Here is a 22,169-nt window from a genome sequence, read left to right on the forward strand (position 1 = left end):
CTGTGCTGTAGAGCCCACAAGCCACAACTACTGAAGCCCGCGCGCCCTAGAGCCCATGCTCCGCAACAAGAGCAGCCACCGCAATGAGAAGCCCGCGCACTGCAACAAAGCGTAGCCACAGCTCACTGCAACTAGAGAAGGGCAGCGCACAACAACAAAGACCCAATGCAGCCAAAAAAAAAATTTTTTTAAGGTATAACTGAGATTCAAACTCAGTTCAAAATGACCCATGGGTCCCTGATCCTTCCATAAAACCAGTGAGCTTCTCTGCTTCAGGACCTTCAATCTCCTTATTCCTGATTGGGGGGTGGAGGTGTTAATGTGGGCCCTTCAAGGACACAGCATGTGTCTTTTAGTACTTTACATCCCCTTACATGGAAGGTCTTATGCTGAATGGATGACGCATGCATGCATGTCTGAGTGAATAAACAAGGAGAAAGTGGTTTTCTAGCCCTAATCCTCAATTCCATGCTCTAAAGACAGTGCAAAGAAACAAGGTCTAGATTGGAGCGTCCTTCTCTGGCCTCCTCACCAATGACCTCCAGGATAATCTAAAGGCTTCCACTCATTTATCACCTTTCTAGACGGCTCCCCTTGACTTAAACATCATACTCTTCTGATTTTCTTCATATCTTTCTAACCACAGACTTCTCCAATTTCCATCTCCTAAATGTTGGCTGCCCTCCATGCTCTTCTCTTACTAACCTATACCTGCTCCCTCATTTACTCCTAAGGCTTTATTACTGTCTATATACTGATGACCCAATCAGTCTCCAGCTTAGATCCTCACCCTCCTGGGTGCAAACCCATGAAACCAACTGTGCTGTCCACCCAGATGTCCCACAGATACCTTGAATTCAATGTACTGGAAACTAAAATCTTCATCCTCTTCGCTTTCCAGCCTGCTGCCCCTTCAAAATGTTTGCAAATCTTGACTATTTCTTAACCTCTCCATTACTTCACCACAAACTCTTGCCTAATTATTTCAGTAGGTCCTAATTGGTTTCTGTTTCTGCCCTTATGTCCTGGAGTCAATTCTCAACAGAGTAGCCAGAGTCATCTTTGAAAAGTATGTCAGATTGTGTCACTCTTCTGCTCACTTTATAATTGCCAGCAAGGTCCTACAGGATCCGGCCTCTGTGTAAGTAATCTCCTATTATCCCCTTTCTCTCACTCTGCTCCAGCCCCACTGGCTGTTCCTCAAATACACCTGGTGTGTCTCCCATGCCCCACCCCTCCAGGCTCTTAGCAGTTGCTCCTCACTTTGCCTGAACCAGTCTTCCCCTAGATATCCCTACTGCACCCTTCTTCCTCTCATTGAGATCCTTTGTTCGAGTTAGCCTAGGCAGTGAGGCCTTTCCTGACCTCTGTATTTAAAATGTGCCCCTCCCCCAGCCCTATCTCCCCTCCTCTGTTGCGTTTTTTTTTCTCCATAGCACATAGCTCCATGTACTATGTATTCTACTTTAAAAAAATATTATCTTCCATTTCCAAAATATAAGATCTGTGAAAGGGGTTTTCTTTAATGCTGTGTCCCTGATGCCTACAGTGGGACCTAGCACATAGTAGCTGCTCAATAATTATTTGTTGAATCAATGAATGAACCCCATTCTCTCCATTCCTACCACTTCCACCCTAATCTAGACCTGACTGGTCACCTTGCCTCCAATCTAGTTCTCTTTCAAAATGTTCTCCATCCAGCAGGCAGGGGGATGGTCCTACTGTGAAAGCTGGATGACTTAAGCCAGGTACTCTAGGCAATTGGAACTCCACAGTTCCCAAGAAGAGTTTTGGGGCTTTGCCCCTGTTGTTCTGTCTGCCTGGAGAGCTTTTCAAAGTATAGCCCCACCTTCTTTTGCCCAATTCATCCTTAAGCATCAGGTTTTGGCTTAGATGTCATTTCTTTCAGGAAGGTTTATAAATCTCCCCAGACTGGGTTGGGTGCCTTCTCTGTGTTCATATCCTAGCATAGCCCTTTAATGAAGTGTTAACTCTAACTGAGCAATTACTATGTGCCAGGCACTTCATGTGTATTATCACATATAATACTTGCCAAACCTCTGTGAAGCGAATATCCACTTTTAGAAGAAGAAACTGAGGCACAGATTAGTTAACGTGCCTCAAGTCAAACTGATAACAAGTGGTGGAGCTGGGGTAGGATTGAAAGCAGCTTACTGCCTTCCCCTTTTAGGGCTCTTGCAATTGTTTCCCGGCCGGTCTTCCCCCACTGCACTATGAGCTCCTTAAGGCCAGGCCTGTGAAGAGTCTCCCAGCATATAGCTGAGTGCCTGCCACACGTTTGTTGAAAGGACAAGTGAACATATTTTCTAGTTCTTACCATTTCCACAGTGTTATCGTAGTGGCTCAATAATGCTCAGGTGGCCTTCCTCTGACTTGTCAAGGTTAAGACCCAGAAGCTCCATTCTCCCTCCTTCTGGTGCTTTCAGCACTGAGACGGCGTGTGGGGTGGTAGTGGGTGAAATTGGCAAAACAGAGGAACAGCGTCGGTTCTTTTAGTTCTCTGGCCCCAGGAAGGCCACTGCTCACCTCACAACCCCCTCAAAGTCTCCCTTGCCCCTCAAGTTCCTCAGAAAGCTGTGCTCACACAAACCATGGACACCCACCAGCAGTCTTTTTTGCCCTTTCCCCACCCTGCCCTCAGCTCTCCCGCGGAGACTTCCTGCACTGAGGAGGAGGGGCTGCTTAGTCCCACCAGAGCCCATGGAAGGGTCCCGAGATGGCCACCCCTCCCAGGCCACATCCTGCCCTGCCCTACGGTCTCGGTCTCGGGACATTCCTCTCCCTTCTGCTGCCCAGCTAGTCCCTCCCCTCACCCCACGCTGGCCTCCCAACCTCAGAGCCTGGCAGGCTGGGTTGAGTCACTCATTTCCAGCATGCATTCTCCTTCTGGTCAGGCCAGTTTGGCAAATCTCTCAGGCTCCCCAGACCCATGGCCTTGGATCCTGTGGGTCCCCCTCCCTAGGGCTCCTGATCCCCCAAATAGGGCAGAGCAGACTCCTGGAGGAATGTACAGGCTTTCGGAGGAGACATTAAAGATCACATGGACGGCTTCTCCCCTCCTTAAACCTAGGGACAGAGTCTCTGCTCTGGGTCCAGGAGCCCTTTTCTTTCCAGAAACAACCCCAGCCTACTCCTGTCTCCCGGAACCACTTAAGCACAGAATCTCGCTATTCTGTTTTCTTTGGGACAAGAACTTCACCCTGACCCTGGGTCCTTCAGGCTAGTCAGATGAGGAGGATTAGATAAGCAACCTGCCCCCAGTCTCCAAGGAGAAAGGGGAAGGGGTGTGGCCTGGGCTACCCTGGGGTAGTCAGCCTGGCTCCAGACCCTCCCAGCTCCCTTGCTCTGACTGCCAGAGGGACTGAGGGCCCCAGACAGGACCTGCCCCACTGCTGAGGAGGGGCGGGGTGGGGTGGGGGGGCAGCCATAGTTCAGCAGGAGGTCACAGAGGAAGGAGGAGTGACCTCCCCCTGGGGCAGGTCCCACAGATACAGCTGCATCTCAAAGAGGACAGGGAGGAGAGCTAAGAGACCCTTCACAGGAGCTGACTCCTTCTGCCCCCTACCCTCTTGTGGTGCCCCCAGGACCTCTGCAGAACCCCCTCAGTGCTACAGCTCCATCCTGAGGACCAGAAGAAAAGGGCCCTGCTATTCCCCAGGACAGACAAGCAGGCCTAGTGGGAAGGGAGAGAATGTGTTTGGGCCCAGAGCAGTCCTGCGGCTTCCTGGACCCTGCCTGGGTGTAGACCCACTCCTGCCTGCCTCTAAGGCCCCCGGCTGTTGCCTTCTCCCCCTCTAGTCCTAGGCTCTGCTCTGCCACACCAGGCCCTGGAGAGATAGGAGCTGGGTGATCCAGGGAAGGAAGATCCACCTGCCTCCTCCCCCAGACCAGGCCCAGAGGATTTAACAGGAAGGGTAGGCTGGCCTCTGTGCCACCCAGTGGGCCAGTTCTGAGGCTGCCCCTCCATCCTCCCCACAGGCCCTGGATTAGGAGGTTGAATTTAGGTGCCTGGTGAGGGGAGTGCTGTCTCTTGCTCTCACTGAAAGGGGCGTAAGGACCTTGCATGAGCCTCTCCAGCCCCACAGAATGGCAGCAGGGTCTGTGGTCCTCCTGCAGCCCACACTGGACCTGAGGGGCCGTGGGTGTCTGCCTCGTATAGCTGGCAAACAGCATAGGGGAGCCCCTTCTTCTTGGAAGCTTCAGCCACGGGGACATGAGGAAGGCCCGCCTTCCCACCTGGTGAGAGGCGGGTAGGAGAATGAAGCAGAAGAGAGGGTCTTTACCCACACACTCATCTCCCCAGACTGTGTTCCACCTCCTACCCCCCTGACCTTACAAGCATTCAAGACCAGTGAAAGAGAGCCTGTACCTGTGAGGTCATTTCTGCATGACTGAAGAGTCACAGGCCATGTGATCCTGCTTCCCTGGCACCCTCTCCACTCCCAACATCAGTCTTCAGGGCCCTTCCACAACCTGGCTTCTTCTAAGTGGCTGAGTCCAACCCACCCCCTCTGGCAGGGCCCCTGGCTTTCTGCTCCCCTACTCCAGGCAGCCAGAAAGGAGCACGAGACCCAGGCACTTCTGCAAATACGTTTAATGCACTTAGATTACACAGAGCAAGAGGGGGCAGGAAGGAAACGACATCTAAGTGAGTCACCCAAAAATTCTTACAAAAGTCCCAGGCTGGCTGCAGCCCCCAGGAACCGAGTCACCATTGACATTAGAAACTAATATAAAATTTTACAAAAGTCTGCTCATTGCAGCATTCAGGTACTTGTACAAAAGGAGGGCTCTTTCTACAGGGCTCCTGACTTACAACAGGGACCCAGGTACCTCACCTGGCACAGGGACCTGGAAGCCAGAGAGGAAAGACAACCAGATAAAAAAATACAGTCAAGGGAATTCTCTCTTGGTCTGCCCCATAGGGGCCGACCTTCAGGTTTTTTCCCTGCTCTCAACGCAATCTCAAAACCCAGTCTCAAGACCCTGTGTTTATTTTTTAAAACGTCCTAACCCTTTAGACTCTCCCCAGGGCTTCCCAGCCCCTGCCCTGAAGCCTCGCCTTGGGAAGAGAAGGGCAGGAAGAGGCACCAGCTCCCCAGCCAGACCTGAGACCTTGCATGAGCCTCTCCAGCCCCACAGAATGGCAGCAGGGTCTGTGGTCCTCCTGCAGCCCACACTGGACCTGAGGGGCCGTGGGCGTCTGCCTCGTATAGCTGGCAAACAGCATGGGGGAACCCCTTCTTCTCGGAAGCTTCAGCCACGGGGACCTGGAGGGACGGGGTAGGATGGGGCAAGTTTCGAGGAAGCCTGTGGAAGAGGCAGATTTAGGGAGGGAGGAATGAGGTCAGGGCTCCCAAAGAGCTACAGGGAGGGAAAGAAGGGGTCCATCTAGTGAGCGTCCATCATATGCCAAGTGCTGTGCTGGGCATGCCCCATGGTCAGCCTCGCTTCATCCCCAGTGAGGGTCCCCTCTCACCAGCCAGAAGCTCAGTGGAGGGCCCCCTCGCTGAGAAACCTCTGGAAGGCACCACCGCCTAAGGGAAAGGAGGTCTGGGCAGAGATGGCGAATGTTCTACCACTCCCCCAGAGCCCATGCACTGTAGGGAAAGGAGATGGAGGCTGGTTCCAGCCAAATTTTGGAGGTTCCCCACCTTCCTGCCCACCTTCCCCAGGGCAGGAAGGGGCCACGGGCTTCACAGGCTCATCGTCTCAGAGCTCCCCTGCTTCCCTTCTGCCTCCCACACTGACAACAAAACTTAGCTCAGAAAATAGCCCTTCCCCCCAAGCCAAACCAGGCAGGTAGAGGCAGGTCCCCAGAAAGAAAGAATCTGTGGAGGGGCAGGTCAGGATGGCGAGCAGGGAGGCAAGCCAGTGGCACCTCTTTGGCCATGAAATGTCTGAAGACAAGAGCTTTAAAGGCAGGGATGCTGTGGTGGGTGAAGGCCAGGAAACGTCCTTCTGGAAAAGTCCTCAGAGCAGAAGGCACAGCTGCTGCCAACATCAGGTCCCGAGGGGCTTCCATCTTCGGCGCTTGTGTGCGTGTGGGGGCGTCTCTCCCAAATGCCAGGCTGATCCGCCGTGAAGCGCTGAGTTTGATGGGGTTAGCCAGGCAGCCCTGCTGGTGTATGCAGAGAAGGAACCAGACCCGAGTGGCCCCTTGGAAGTCCAACAGCCTGGCCACTACCCTCACGGCCCCTGGAGGCAGCTCTTTGGCTAGACTGCTCATCAGAGGCGTCCTGCACCCCGTGGGCCTCCTTGGCACTCCCGGTGGTGCCTGTGTGTATGGTGGCTGCAGACAGGGACAGGGCACGGGCCTGTGTGGTCCATGACAGACAAAAGGACTTTGCTTTGGAAAGGCCTGAAGGGTGATCTCGGAATAGCCGTCCCTGGAGTTGGGGCTAAGAGGGCACGAAAGGGGCTTTGCTGATTCCAGGTCGAAAGTGGGAGACAACCCAAGAAGAACCCCAAAACCATGGGCCAGAGATAGGCTGGCTACGAGATAGGAAGACCATGAGATCTGCAATACTGGGGTGAGGGACCAAGGACCGAGAGAGGCCAGGATGCAGGAAAGGAGACAGGACAAGGGGTAGAGAATGAAGGATGAGAAATGAATGGATGCAGGGAGGGCGGGAGGGCGGGAGAGTGCAGCGTTTGCAAAACCAAAATGAAAGACATGTTGAGAGGTTGATTTTTCTGTTTTTAATAAGCCAGAGTCCTGCAGCCTGGAGGTTGGGAGGCCCAGGGGATGAGGAAATGGGATGGGAGTGGCAGAGAGCTGGAGACCCAGGCCCTGAGTGGCAGGTGGGGATGGTCTGTGAAGCGCTGGGCTTCGCCCTCTCTCAGGCACGCCTGGTTGGGAGGAAAACACCTGGAAGGTGAGGCTGCAGTCACCAAGTCTCGGAGGTCCTGATGATCCTTGAACTTTGTGGGGACCCAGTCCAGCTGGGAACCAGCAGCAGCCCTTCCTGGCCCCAGCTAAACTGGGCTCAAGGCTGCATGGGGGAGTGCCTCGGCTCCACCAGGCCCAGCTGGGAAGAAAAGCCTCTCCGCGAAGCTGGCTCCTCCAGGGCCCCGGACTGGCAGGCGAACACTGGCACCTTCTCTGGTGGCAGCTCAGGGGGAGACGGCCCCAGGCCCTTGTCTGAGAGAATGAGAAAGTTCATCTGGAAATAAAGTTCTGTTTAAAAAACATTATATAGATGGCTTCTGGGCATCTTTGAAGAGCAATAAAATACCATCCGGTTTCTACAAAATAAAATAAGGAGGAAGAAAACCAAACACGATCGAAGGAATCGTTCCATGGCCAGAGGAGCTTGACTAACAAAGGCTCCCCAGAGTTGAGCTGGGCAGCGCAGGCGGCCACTCCGCCTCCCTGCTGCTGGGCTGTGTGGCAGAGGGTAGGTGAGAACCAGGCCTGTCTCCACCTAGGAGCACATCAGAGGTCCGGAGGCAAATCTCAAAACGGAACTTGTGGCAGTGGCAGGAGGGGAAGGTTGGCATTTGCCCAACTGTGGCCCACTGGGGCCAGGGCCTGGTCACATGGCTTGGCCGGCTGCCAGGGGAGGCCCCCGAGCTGCAGGTGAGGGGGGGGGGCCTGTGGCCTGTGCGTGGCATCCCAGCGGGCTACGGGCGCAGTGGCTGCGTGGTCATCCTCACACTTGTCCTTTTATTTGTGGGAGTCTCGTTTACGCAGTTGTTACACTGGAGTCACCGGGGAGCAGCTGGGCTCTCCCTTGGCCCCTGCAGGGCCCAGCCCAGGCTAGTGCAGCGGACTGTCAAACACCATATCAGGTAGGATGGAGACTTTGAGCTTCTTTTCGGGCCAGCTGTACTCTTTGGGAAGTTTGAACTGTGGAGGGGGAACAAGCACAGAGCCAGAGTATACATGGTTAGCAGAACCCTCTGCCTTCTTCCCACGCTGCCTAGAGAGAGGCCAGGACCCTCACCGAGGCCCCGTCCCCTGGGTGCTGGGGGCAAGACAGGCCACTGGTTGCCTGGCTTCAGTCACCAATGCTAGACCCAGGTGGGCGGCTGGGGTCAAGCTGCTGGAGTTCGCTGACCCCTCCTTTCCCCTTGCCCTGCCAATAATTAACTGGGGTTGGAGGAGGCTTGTTTTCTAACACTTTCTTGACTGTGCTGACCTCCCTCCAGCTCACTTCCTTGGTTCTGCCTCAAGCATGTAAGGAATCTGCTCCCTGAGGCCCAGGGGCTAGAGGATGGGGGGCAGGGGAGGGTGCAGATGCTACAGGGAAGTGGCTTGAGGTCTGGAAATCTGCGGTCCTGTCCCTGCCATGGCTTCTTTCTGAGGCTGGTGGGGAAGAACGCTGGAACTGGCCCTCTGTAGCCTTTGCCAAAGGGTCCCCAGAGAAGGAGGTCCTGGCTCGGCCTCGGTGGGTGCCGAGAAGCGCGGCTTGTGTGGCTTAAGGTGATTTCTTGGGCCTGGTGCATTCTCGAGTGGAGTAAACCCCCATCCTGCTCCCCCTTGTTCATTCTCACCTCCTTCCCAGGGTTACCAGCCTGAGAAAGGTGCCAGCAGTGGCCAAGGAGAGCCCAAGGTCTTCCTACCCGACTCCCCGCAATCACTGATTTGCCCACAGTTGTGTTTCTCGAGCTTCTGGTGGGGGTAAGGGAAGAGGCTGACCTATCTTATTCCTTGTGTATGCTAGGACCCTGCATGGGTCCTATGGTGCTCATAGATGCTCCGCGATTTAGGAGCAGGGTCTGCCTTTTATGACTCCCGCTGCCCCGGGGCCAGGCAAGAAGGCAGGCCAGGCTGGGAAGGAGGGAAGAGCAGGGCCTTCAGCCTGCCTAGAGCTGGTGCTGGCAGTGGGTGGGCCTGACACTTCCTGGCTGGCTCCCTCTCCCTCCCTCTGATGGGGGACTGTCCAAGCCAGGACCAAAGTGGAGAGTAGGGCAGGGTGTGGGGACAGCCTCTGGACAGGAAAGAAAAAAAAAGTCATTTTTAGTGACCTACTTTCCTAAGCTCCTCCTGGCTCCTGTCCCTCCTGCCTGGACTACCCCCCTTCCACCCCCTCAGCACCCGAGCTGAAAGCAGCAGTCTGGCATGGTGCCGTCCCTGTGCGACATGGCCTCTCCGGAAGCACTTCTGGGCAGCTGGCTCTGGTCTGACTGAATGGGAGCCAGGCTTCAGGGACCGGTGACTTGCGGGGGTTGACTGGCCGGCACAGACTGGGTACTTGGTGACTTCTGAACGTATACATGAGTTAATTTACCAAGCCACATCCCAGAGGAGAGAGAAGACACTATCCCTTTGGGGGTGACCTCAGGCTCTGAGGACTTCCTGTTCACCTGGAGACCTGGACGGGCCAGTCCTGCCCTGTGCACTGTCCTCCGCCCCGTGGACGTCTGTCGGAGGCCTCCGTGTCCTGGCTGACTCGGCCCTGGAAGCCCCGGCAACTGGAAGCTCCAGCCCTGGCTGAAAGCTGGCTCCTGCCTGACTTCGCTCTAGCTTGGAAGCCTGGCCCCTGGGAGGTGAAGGCGCTCTCCCCCAATCACACTTCCTGGCACAAAGGACGAAGGAAGGGTCTCTGCCCCGGGGCAGGGGAGGCCCAGAAGAGCAGGAGGACAGCCAGCTTTGTTAATGTTCCATTAACCTATCGGGCAGGGCACTGAGGCCAGGAAGGCTCAACCCTGGGGTGCTGCTTGGTAGGAGGCTGGGGGAGGGGAAGGGACTTTCCAGGATGAGGTAAATCCCCACAAATGAGGATGCTGGGAACAAGGAAGAAAAACAAAGGGGATTATGGGCTCCATTCCTATACCCCAGCAGAACAGCCAGGGAAAGCACAGGCCCCCACCTGGCCCGCCAGCTCGGCTAGGGCTGGAAGAGATGGACCAGAGGGGAGAGCTCATGGCCAGAGAAGGGAGGAAGGAGAGTGGCTCCTGGGTGGCCTGAGGCAAGAGCAGGAGTCCCTCGCTGCCCACCAGAACTCTCCCGTGGAATGTTCTCTGGCAGCAGGCGTGGGCTTTCTGTTCAGAACCTGCCAGGGAACAGCAGGGACTGAGGAGAACTCTGTGCTCCTCAATGAGGAGCCTGAAGGCCCTGGCTGCCTCTTCAATGAGGTTCTCAGGAGTTGGCAATTCAGACAATTTGCTGGGTGTCCTTACAAGGGCTGGCGGTGGGGTAGGGGGTGGTTCAGGGAAGAGAAGTAAAGCCTATCTCCACACGTCAGACACACACACACACACACACACAGAGACACACACACACACACACACACACAGACACACACAGACACACACACACACACACACACACACACACACACGCTCCTGGAGACTGGAACCTGCCGTCAGAGAGAATCAAACAGCTTACTTCCTCTGGAGAAGTCAAATCTTCCAAGTCCTCCAACATTTTCTCTACAAACTCTTCAGTCAACAGAATCTGGGAAGAAGGCACAAGACAGGCTTTTATTATTTTTTTAAAATATATGGTCTTTTTGCTAACTGCCAAGCTATGGACCTTTCTTCAGGCCATTAAGGAGCTATGAGGCCACTGCAATGTGTTCTAGGGACACAGGGAAGGGCCTGTCGCCCACATGCCCACCACCACCTGCCTACCACATCAGAGGGACTGGAGCAGAGGAGGAAGGACATCAGAGGACAATGGGAAGCAGGGGGGGACATCTGGAGAGATGGCGGTGCTGCTCCCAGAAGGGACACGAGAACGGGTGGGGAGGAACCCCTGTTTTGGCAGTTCGGGCTTCCTGCATGCTGCAGTATGGTAGTGGGGAGACAGAAGAGCCGAGGGGCAGAGAAGAGAGATTCCAACACTGTCCTTGCCCAACCAGGTTCACTTGGTAGGACAGAAGGGATCTGTCTGGATTTGGAATACAAGCCTCGTCTGGAATCTGGAAATGCCCCGGAAGGTGCATCCAAGAACATCTGAGCTGCAGAATTTGGAGATTGTACACCAACCTCTCTCATTTTACAGAAGGGAAAGGGACTCCTTAACTCCCACCTCCATCCGTGGCCTCCACCTCCTCCCAGACTGGAAGCTCCCAAACCCCTGCCCTGCTGGCCCCATTCAGCCACTGAGTTCTTCAAGCTTTCCTTTAAGAAACCTCTTCTCCAGGGCATCTCCCAGCTATCCCACTTTGCTGTTCTAGTCTGGTGTCTTGTGGCTTCACACTTTGATGTAGAGGACAGCCTGGTCCCACTATGCGGCAGGCACAACCACCACCCTCACCCCCTAAAGCAGTTTTCACAGTTAGCAGCAATGTTCAAGGGTACCCAGGGCTTCCTCAGCCTGGTGGGCCGTCTTCTCGACTGGCTCCTCTGCCCAGCCTGACCCCTTCCGCTACCCCTCTACCCCCGTGCTGGTCAGCGGGGCCCCCTGACCTCTGCAGCAGACCCTTCTGTCCCCCCGGGCTGTGGCTCTCCCCGCCTCGTTCTGCCTTCTCCAGCAGCCTGTGAACGCCCGGGGTGGGGGTGGGGGGGACGGAGGGAGAGAACAATGAGTTGAAGACCAAGGTGAGGGGCTCCTCTGAGGAAAAGTCCCCTATGACAAGGAGGAGGATCCAGGACTTGAGAAAATACCCATCAGGTTTCCCCTGGGAGTTGTCCACTCTGATGAGAACCTAAGTTTCAACATCTGGAATAGAGTCAGCTTGTGAGATCAAGTGAAATGGCAGAGAAAGGAAGGCGAGCAAGCAGGATCACTGGGCGCCTCACAGGACGGAGGGCTCCGAAGGAAGGAAGTTGATGGGCTGGAGGTGTGAGCAAGGAATGAGAAAACTACCCCAAGTGAGCAGGTAAAACACCGCCACATCAGGCACCGTGCTAACCGCTCATGTATCTTATTGCCTTCCAGATGAGGAAACTGAGACACAGATGGGTTATGTGATTTGCCCAATGTCACGTGGCTTGTGAGCAGCTGAGACAAGATCAGGTCCCAGTCTTGCCTGGACACTAAAGTTAGCGCCCAGAGCACAGCTTCCAAATCCTAAGGTCTTGCCCTCATTTATTGATCCTTCCACTCGTCTGCCCATCCATCTATTTGATTCCATAAGCATTCCCTGGGTGCCTCTGCTAGGCCTGGCCCTGGGTGGAGCCTCAGGAACACAAGCATGAAGGCAGTCCATTCCCCACCTGGACAAGCACCTTCCCGCGCTTGACAGGGAGCCAAAGGTCATCTCCTTCTCAGGCTGCAAGCCCACAGTCAGGGACAAAACAGCTCCAACCACTGGCCCACAACTCCTCACCAAGGTTTCTGTTTGAGGAGCTCAGGCTTCAAGTGGAGACAGAGACAAGGTTTAGACAGGCAAAGCCAGTCAGGGAAATGCCCACCTGAGGTGCCCCCTCCCACCTTCCTCCTGGTTCCCCAAGGCGGGACTGGCTGGTTCCTCTCACAGACTACCGAGACCCCTTCCCAATCCCACCCTGACCCTTGCTCCTCCCGCTTTTATCCCAGGGCTCCCCTCCCCACTGCCCCCCAAAGCCCAGAGTCTCTCTACCAGTTATCACCAGTCTGCTTGAGTAGTACAAAAGTCACATTCACATTTTTGGCATTTCCGGGGCCTGCTGCCATCTCTGCAAATGCTAGCACAAACACAAGCATACCTAAAACCCAATTATATTACAGTGGCTCCAGTCCGGGCCAGGCTGAACTGATTTCTAACCCACAGATACTTCGGAGGGAGGACATTTCTGCCAGAGAGGTAAATAGGCCTGGCACCGTAGCTAGTGCTGGGGGTGAGATGGGATTGTGGGAGGGTTCACAGGGACGGTGACCACGCAGAGAGACTCCAAACAGCTGTAGAAATGGTAAAGGTAAACCCACCAACACTGAGTTCAGTCCTAAGCCAGTTCCTCTGACAAAGGCCTGGAACTGGTGGTGGAGAGAGGGTATGTTATGGTGGCCTTTGGTACGATCTGTGTGTGGACTCATTTTATACTCAGCTGGGGGAGGGGATGGTAAGACCGAAAAAGGGGACAAACCCTAGTCACTACTCAATTTTCACTTTTGGTGATTTGTTGGTTCCTGCTGGAAACTTCGCATTTTAAAAGAATTAAACGGGGAAAATTATACATGAGATCTGCATGATATTAAGGGTGACATTCCCTGCAAAGAAACACGACAGACTGTCATAGCTCCAGGCACCTAATTTAATTTCCTTTGGGAGTTAAACCTTAGAAGCTTGGATTGAACAAACAGGCCCTGTTCTTTGTATATTTCAGACCTGGAGCTGAGAATGTTAACAGATCTTATCAACAGGACACTGGAGATAGACAGCTATGATGGAGCAGCTCCTGGGCGCTCTCACGAGGAACAGACTCGCTGTTGTGATGCAACTGTGGGAAAAGCCTGTGCAATTCTGGGGCTTCGGGCTCTTGAAGCTCCCTGGGTCCCCATGGAGCTGCCTGGCTCTGCCACAAATAATAACAGGAAGGGTTATGATAATGACAGTGAGTGGTAATAATACCGCCAACAGCAGAAGCAGCGCCTCCCCCGTGTGCCAGGCACTGGGCCAAGTGCTTGACGGGTATCATCTCACTGAATCCTTAGGGCAGTCCTGCAAGGGAGGTAACCAGCATTCCCATTGTGCAGATGAGCGGGTGTCGAGAGGAGACAAGTCTGGACTTTAGAAGAACAGTGATCTGACCTCATGGTGGTAGAAGATGCTCTTTTCCTGTCTGGGGAAAGTACCCCAATTCAAGAAGCCTTGTATGCTCAGAGCTGACTCCTCTCTCTCCTCTGATGGGGGAGGTGGAGGTGACTTTGGCTTCAACCAATGGCCTGGAAAACCAACGACACATCTCCCGGCCACCTGCTCAGCTCAAGAGGGCTGGAACCCTGGGCGTCACAGACATGCAGCTGCTCAAAAACCAGGATGGCCAACTGGAAAGGAAGGCAAACCATGCCCCAATACAGTTTCCAAGTGGGGACAGCAGGTCAAATTTTAGGTCAGCTTGGTAAATGTGTACATAAGACGACAGTTGCATTAGTCCAGAAAACAGCAGTAGAAATAATAATAATAATGAAAGTAGCACTCATCGATGGTAGTACTCACCAGGAGCTGGGCATAAATGCTTATGTCTGTGCACAAGCAACCCTTGGAGGGAGAAGACTCTAGTGAGACGGGTAAGCCCCCCAAGCAATCTGAGCAGCAAACTCCCCTAGAAGAATTCTGAAAACCCAGAGATACCAGGCCCCATCCAGACCTTCTGAATCCAGACCCTCTGAAGCTGAACAGCTCAGGCAAGGCCAAGGCATCTGCATTTTTAAAAGGCAACCCCTCCCTCCAGGAGATCATGGTGGCGGAGTGCTGGGGAAATACACTCACAGGGGAAGTGGGTTTGGGCACAGGTTTAACCAATACAGATGAGTTAGTGGCTGCAGCTCTACTACCAGCTCTAACTGGTGGAGCTGGGAGGGGAGTAGTGGCTCCCTGTCCCCCATTCCCAACCTCCACCTTTGATGAGGCTTGGAACACAGGCCAGCAGCTTACTCCAAGGTGCTCACACCCAGTGCCTTAGGACAGCCTGGCTGGTTGGTGAAGACGCAGGATTGTCAACAATCTCCCAATTCCCCAGGCCCCAGCAAGTTCCAGAAGGAACCTGAAAAGTGATCTTTCACCAATGCCTGCTCTGGGCAGGCCTGGCTATGGGACAGGCAGGGGCCCAGCTGCTGTAGATCTGATTCAAATGTCTGCGGTCAGTGATATTTCTGAGTCTGCAAACAGCACTGACAATGCCCACTCCTTCCCCTTAGTATGACAAGCCACACTTTGTCTGGGGCCTTGTTTGCTCTTAGTGTTGACACGTTGTTCTTGCTTCCCAACAAGTTTGGCTTTCTTTTTCCTTCCCTTTCCTTCTCTCAGGGAAGGAGATGTGCTGTTTACGGGGCAGAGCCTGCCGTGGAGCTGCTCTGGCACTCACAATGGCAGCGGGGGACACAAGACCAGGAAGCAGGCCAGTCTGCATCCCCCCAACTCCGACCGGCCAGACAGAAGTGAGAAAACAGCCCAGATGACCCCCATCCCCCAGGCTCGGGGGCAGAGGTGTGTGTGGCAGCTACCACCGCAGTGGTGGCACAGGGAGGCCACCTTCATTTCCTGTCCTTGCTGGGTGGTGAGGAGCTGCCTGAGGCGGCCAGGAGCAGGCTCACACTCCCCCTGCTCTGGCTGGCTGCCGCTGAGGGCAGAGCGGGCCGTCACAGTCCTCGCCCGAAGGGGAGGCTGCTGCACCTCCCTAGGCACAGTGCTGGCATTTAAACCCTAACGGCTGTACCCTGGACACTGAGGTCCCCATGGCAGCCCAAGCAAAGGTCTCCAGGGGGACCAGGTCGTGGCCAAGTTCACCAGTGGAAGGAGAAACAGCAGAGGCACGGAAGAGGAGCTGCCCAGGGCCTGGGCCAGGGATCGCCAAGTGTCTTCCACACAACATCCAAATGGGTGCATGGGGACAGGAGAAGGCAGCGGCTTGTCCAGAGGACAGTGGTGAGTCAGCCGCTGGACTAGGAGGAGAGCCCAGCGGTGACTCCCCAAACCAGGCCTGGAGAAGCGAAGCCCACTTGAACAGCTGCTGGGTGTCTTCTCCCAAGCCCTGGGCCTCCCATCAGGGCTGGTAGGGAATGGCTGGGAACGGGGGGCCACCTGGGTGAGCTGTCAGACACCACACAGCTGAGAAAGCATTGCAGGGCTTAAAAAAATATTCTCATATTTGGCGATGTGACCCCTGTGTGACCTCTGGGGCCGACTTCTCCCCCTTCAGATCAACCTTGGCTGGGGACGGATGAACGACTCAGCTCTGGGCCAGGCTCCCACTCAGAGGCTAACAGCCCGGTGTTGACAGACTCAAGGGAGAGAGGCTTGTTAAAGCCACTGGGATGAGGAATGCTGGGGGAAGGAGTGCAGGAGAGGACGCTGGCAGGCATCCCCCTGGTCTGAAGACCCTCCTGTACAACCCTGGAGTTGGTGGACAGCCTTCACCATCTCAGAAAAGATAAAAACAGCAAATGGTAGGGCAAACGGAGGAGTCTAGAGTCAACCTATGGAAACTGAAGAGCCTAAGGAATTGGAGGATTCCTGCCTCTCCAGCTCCTCCAGGAAGCAGGGAGTGCCTACTGTGCTTACTCTGGGGTTGCAGACAGCCCTGCCTTTCTGGGCCGGGGCCTTGACGTTCCTGGGGCTGGAGAGATGGGGCAAGGAGGAGCCTGGAGGGCAGGTGCAGGCCCAGGAGCAGGTGGGTGTGGAGGCCTGTCTGGGGCCACTCCACAAGCTCCGGAAAGGGCCCAGATTCCCTCACTTTCTGCCTTTTTCTCTCAGGCTCTCCTTTGTCTCTCTTCTCCCATGTGGGGTGTCTCTGCCATGCCACTTCCCCAAGAGATAACAGGCCTGGGCTGGAGGCCAGAACAAGGTGCCAAGGCTGGGAGTGAGGGCTTCCAAGGCTGTTGAAGGCTGATGCAAGAAAGTCATCCTAGCCCCTCCCAACTCCTCTGGGACCAACAGGGAGTGTTCAAGCAGCAGCCAAGAGAACAGAAGTCTGGGTCTCTTCAGTCCTGGGGCTGCTGCATCCAGTTCCTTCCTGATGCTCTGCCCCCAGCAGGCCTGGGTACACAGGGGTCAGGGAGACACCCTGGATCCCGGAAGCATGAGTGAGAGATTCCTGTAGGAGGTGAGGGCAGGCCTCTCTGTTGGGGTCTCCCTCCAGAGGAGCCTGGGGTCCCTCTTGGCCCAGTGGAGTGGGCCCTCACTGGTGACTATGAGCCTGACCCCAGGCCTCCAGGAGGTGCTCAGACTCCCGGGGAGACAGGCAGCCCCACAGGGAGACTCAGAGGCCCACAAGTAATTACAAGCCCAGGTTCCCACAGGCTAGGGAGCTGCCTGTGACCACAGTGGCAAGACCCTAAAGAGGAAGGCGGGCTGCCAGTCAGATGCAGAAAGTGCTGACTGCTTTGGGGGCGGGGCGGGGAGGAGGGCTGGTGTGGGTGTTGGCTTCACCGCTGAGGACAGGCTGGCCTGGGGGCAGGGGCAGGGGCAGTGGGTTTCCCAGGGCTCCCTGGAAAGGGCCTTGAGAAACCCCTTGGTGAGTTAGGGTGCGTGTCTGGGGAGCGGGCCCCAGCCAGCCTTCCCGGGAGCTCCCGTGTGAGCTGGCCCCTGTGGTGGACCACACTAATGAGCCCATAACACAGGCCTTTGATTAAGCAGCTCCCAGCACAGCAACTTTATTGAAACATGCCGAGGCCAGCGGCTGGTTCCCACAGCTCCCGTTCCCGGGGCAACGGCGCCTGGGAGGGGACCATGTGCTGGGAGTCAGCAGGGCGAGTGCTCAAGCTCACTGAGGGGCTGCCAGGGAGGCGAGGGGGAGCAGGGCTGGAAGGGAACACCAGTAGCCGGAGGATCAGGGGCTTGGGAATCAGGGTTGGGCCCAGAACTTTGTGGGGACTGGGGGGCAACGTGACATCTGCCGAGTCCTCTGGAGGCCCAGGTCCCCAGGCTGCTGAGAACTGGAGACGCTGACTCCTCCCCCATCTCCGCTGGGGGCAGGAAGATGTTCCAAGGGGGATGGCGGGGCTCCAAGGACAGGTTCAGAGTTCAGCATGTGAAAGGCAACTTGGTGAAATTTCTTCTTGAGTTTGGGGAGACTCTAGTTCCTACTTCCCCAAGAAAATGTGCTTAACCTTCAATACACAAAAGTGCTATCTGAGGACACTTCTGCTGAGACCTGTCAACACACTGTCACCTGCTAGGAAGGAGGACCTGTGACCTCTCAGGGGCTGGGGGTCTCCTACATGGTCCCTCGTTCCCCAGTCCTTCCCAGCTCTGCCCAGGCAGAAGGTCTACCCCCTCCCTGCTCTCCACAGAGGCAGCCCGGTGCCCTGGGACACGCTGGGGCTGGGGGGAGGCCCTTTCCACTTGTGCTGGGCTAATTTCAAATGTTATACTTCAGCGCTTTTGCTACAGCAACTACCAACACCACACGGACAGAAATCTAATGTTACCAAGTGGGACTTTTAAAATGTATTTATAACTTTATGGTTCAAAGTAATTTTGTTATGAAACAATGTAATAACAACAGTGGAAAAAGGCAAGATAATTTATGGAACACAATATCCCTAAAGCACCGGCTTCCATTTCTACCTCAGCTTAGTCTGGGGAGCGTGGTTGGTGTCCTTTGTTTGCCGTTTGTTTTAATTAAGGGTTAGTATTTTGGTGGGGAGGGGCAGGGAGGAGCTGGCCTGAGGAAGAGACACAGACACTCAAAGACTAAAAATGTGCCTACATTAATGCTATACACACTTCACAGACCCCCACAGACCAGGCTAAACCCACAGAACTGGCAAAATTCTCTTGCCCTTTACAGTAATCCCTCCGCCCACCCGCACCCTCCACCATACACCACAAACAAGGCAGAGTCACCTGTTAGATCAGGGTCAGATGCCCTTTCTGAGAGAGGTAAGGTAGGGTTCCTCCTCCCGTGCCCCCAACAAACAAACAGAAAAGGATGTCGTTCCTCTAATACATTCGGGAGTGGGAATCAGGGTTGGGCCGAGTACCCATTAGAGACCTGGACGGGGCCGGGCTGGAAGGAGGCCTATGGCTCAGGCCCCAGCACCCCGCTTGGCAATGACTTGAAGCTGTGCTCCAGCCAGAACAGCAAAGGAGGGACAAAGTATTCCGGAAAAGCCAGCAGGTTTCTGCACAGAGAAGCTGGGTGTCCATCAGGAGGAAAAGGAGAACCATTAGACGGGGGAGGCTCTGTGTGCCAACGCCTGCCCATCTCAGCCCAGCTGAGGCATCCAGGTCCAGATGCCCACTTTCTAGGAATTCTGGTGGGCTTTCCATAGAGCACGAGAGTGGCTTCCACACTTCCTCCCATCCTGCTTCACCCTCCCGCTTCCTGTTCCTTGGTTTACCCAGTGTGCAGAAAGTCTCACATCCCTCAAACCTGAATTTCCATGGCCAACAGAATTATCAACGGCCAGGGCCTGGAGAGTTATCGCTCCTGCCTCAGGGTCTGGGGGAGAGGCCAGGAAGTGCTTCTGGAGCTGGTGGGCTAGGCAGTAGCATCCACACTCCACATGGCATCTCACAACCAGCCCCTCAGGAAGAGGAGCCGCCAAGAGCTGCCAAGGGGGGACCAAGAGGGGGCGGGCACGGAAGGGAGGGAGGGAGAAGAAAAGGAGCCTTCTCACTTGTAGCCAGGGTCCATGAGCTGCGTAAGGGTGCTCTTCGGTGGCAAAGGCGCCTTCTACTCCCGTGGAGACAAAGGTGATGGCCATGTCACCTGTGATACTTTTATATGTAAAGTGCCGTCCGTGCAGGAGCCTGCCCCTGGGGGTGGGAACATGAGACAGTGAGAGCAGGCCTGGCCAAGGCTCAGGGACTGTGGAGGCTACACTCCCCGGGATGGGCTGTCTGGCAAATGCCCTCCTGACCGACCATCTGCCCACTAACAGGGGCCTGGAACTAAACACGTTCATCTCAACACCTCCCAAGAGAAGCCTCTTACGAGTTCTCTACTGTTATCCTTCCAAAGTGCTCAAGGCTAGCAGATACTAGAGCAGCATTCAAAGGGCCTGAAAGGGGATGGGAGTCCACCTCCTTCGTGTCCTGGTGAGGAGACTGAGGCCAGAGAGGCCGGTTAGTAATGTGCCCAAGGTCAGGCCCAAGGCTAAAAGGCGGATCGTGCCCCACCTTTGTTTGGAGGGTAGGGGTGAAGAAGCACCTAAACGAATTTCCCACACCCTGGGATGCCGGCCTAGTGCCCTCACAGCACAATCCTGTGTCCGGGGCACAGTCTTCTACCTCCTCCTGGCTCCCCACGAGATTTAAATGGCTACCAAGGCCACATCTTTAAAAAGAAAGCTGAAGCCAAGTGGGGTCACTCTGAGGGAGCCACAAGAAGTTACTGTTAATCCCAAGTCTGGAAATACACCTGGGGGAAGGGCAGGCAGGGGCAACCAGTGGGGCAGAGATGCCAGTCAGCAAAGGAAGCAAAACCTGCTCCTGGCTTTCTCACGTTGCCTCAGATTAACCCTTCACCAGCCTAAAGGCCCTGAGCCTGGGCCAGAGAGGGAGCTGGAGAGGAAATCGTTGGGGTCCTGGGGCGGGGGGGGGGGGGGTGCGGGGGCCTGGCCAGACCCTGATCGCTCTGGCCACTTGCTCTCGTTGCCCTACTGGGCAAGGCTGGTCACCACACAAGGTCCTTCCTCAGGCTCCAGGGACAGTGGGGACGGTCCAAACCAGTGCAACCCCTTTCTTCCTCGTCACTGCTGTCTGAGTTTAGAGTTATCCTTGCTGCTTCTCCTGCTATAAAAGTGAGGGTAGAACCCCTGAGGGCTGTGGAGGAAGCCACAGCTGCAACAGGTTCAGCCCTGTGCAGCATCCCCATGCAGAGAGCTGAATTCTGGCCACAGGGGTGGGTTTCTGGCACTGTGGACAGCAGCAGGAGGGACACAGCTGGGCTTCTGGGTCCCTCAAGGAGTCTGCTGTGCGGGCCATGGGGTTTGGAGAACTGAGTGTCTCTGCATGGAAAAGCAGCAAGGAGGAGAAAATAGAGTCCCACCCATCAGATTCCCCTGCCCTACTACCCCAGTGCTACTGGGGACCCTGCCACCCCTGACTCTGGGCTGGTGGGATGGCAGGGCATCTGAGACTCCCTAGGTCACTGAACCTTCGTAAGGGAGCAGGGCTGGGGGACACTTCTCTGGACAAAGGAGTGCTCTCCAGTGCGGTGAGCACTACTGGAGGGCTCAGGGTCCACAGGCTCCCCCAAAGGCCCAAGACGGAGCGGGCTGACTAGCTCTCCTCCCCACCTGGGCCCCAGACTCTGCCTCGGTGTAGGGGGCAAGCACAGGCCTGGTGGCTCCTTGAGGCCAGGTTGTATGCTGTGGGGCTTACCTTAGGCAGAGAGGAATGAGGGCTCCTGACTCCTGGTTGAATTTCAGATGTACGCTCTCGAGCTGCCGCGTGCGGATCAGCTCATGGGGAATAATGGCCGTGGAGCTGTCACTTTCCAGGCTGTCTTTGCGGCTCCTGCAAAGCAAGCACAGGAACAGGGTCAGCACAAGGTGAAAACCGCAGGACAGAAGGCTCTCAGGCCAGGCTCCTGAGGAACGACAAGGATGGTGATTGATGATGAAGATAACAACAGCCAGCATTTACTCACTACACGCTCGCCAAGTGCCAGCCCTGTGTGAGGCACCTCTCGCTGATTACTCCTCACAGCGCCCCCGTGAGGTGGGCACTATTATTATGGCCCTTTTACAGATAAGGAGCTGGGGATCAGGGAGGTGACCTAACTTGTCCAGGTTGCAAAGTGGGGACTGTGGAGCTGGGATTTGGTCGCAGGTTGGTCTGGCTCTGAAGCCTCATCTTTGGCCAACGCTCTGTATAAAAGCTTATGTCACAGTGGCTTGTTCTTCCCTAAGATAGCAGCAGGGGCTTCTGGGAGCCCTTCTTCCCCTGCCCTAGAGCCTCAGACCCCAAGTTCTCTAAGGCTGGGGTGCTAGAGTACCAGAAGACATGGCTCCGAGAGCTTCCTTCCTGCTGACCCTGAAAAGGCTGACATCAGAGCAGGCTCAGAGCATGCACACTCCTGCTAACAGCCAGCAGCTGCCGTGACATACACGTCCTTCATCCAACAGGAAATGACACAGTCCTCATCGAGGGGTGGAAACCAGGCTCTCATCAGTCAGATCAGTGAGCCTGGCTGGGCAGCAGGACCGGGCCACCACCCTGCTGGGCTACGAGGCCCCAGGAACCCTGGACCAGATTCCTCCTGACTGTGGCCCCAGCCATGGCGAACTGTCACTTCTGCCTCACGCTCCATCCTGTCCTGCTTCCCACCCACAGCTTACTCCACAGCTGGGCCACGGGGTCCCTTTGCAATCTAAGATTTGCTCTTTCAAATTCAGCTGCCCCCACTGACAACCTCTCAAATCCGCCTCAGCCAGAAGTGAGGGTTACCCACTGATCTCATTCAAAAGGCCAGATCCTGGTTTGGACTGTGAATCTCAGAACAATTCCCCAAGTGAATAAAATACTGGGTGAGAAGCTTTAGTTATTTATCGCTGAAGCGGCAATAGCCACCCAGGATGTCCGGGCTTGATCTGGGCTTGACAGTCGCACAGCCAGTGGGGGCCCAACCTACTTACACACTGGGGGGCTGAGCACCGGGGC

At 55.4% G+C, this 22,169-nt stretch overlaps 1 protein-coding gene across 2 annotated transcripts in view; it reads right to left on the bottom strand.

Annotated features, from left to right (window-relative positions):
• Nucleotides 1-6,708: 6,708 nt before the first annotated feature.
• The window catches only part of SUFU (SUFU negative regulator of hedgehog signaling), a 108,578-nt gene continuing 93,117 nt past the window's right edge, over nucleotides 6,709-22,169 (bottom strand). For both annotated transcript variants that reach the window (XM_067709529.1, XM_067709528.1), the window contains exons 9-12: nucleotides 20,889-21,023; nucleotides 19,181-19,319; nucleotides 10,358-10,426; nucleotides 6,709-7,873 (exon numbers count right to left, since the gene is read on the bottom strand). In XM_067709529.1, coding sequence (XP_067565630.1) covers nucleotides 7,784-7,873; nucleotides 10,358-10,426; nucleotides 19,181-19,319; nucleotides 20,889-21,023 — 433 coding nt within the window. In that variant the 3' untranslated portion in view covers nucleotides 6,709-7,783. The remainder of the gene's footprint in view (nucleotides 7,874-10,357; nucleotides 10,427-19,180; nucleotides 19,320-20,888; nucleotides 21,024-22,169) is intronic.

The sequence above is a fragment of the Pseudorca crassidens genome, chromosome 16 (assembly GCF_039906515.1).
Source record: "Pseudorca crassidens isolate mPseCra1 chromosome 16, mPseCra1.hap1, whole genome shotgun sequence".
Taxonomy (NCBI): domain Eukaryota; kingdom Metazoa; phylum Chordata; class Mammalia; order Artiodactyla; family Delphinidae; genus Pseudorca; species Pseudorca crassidens.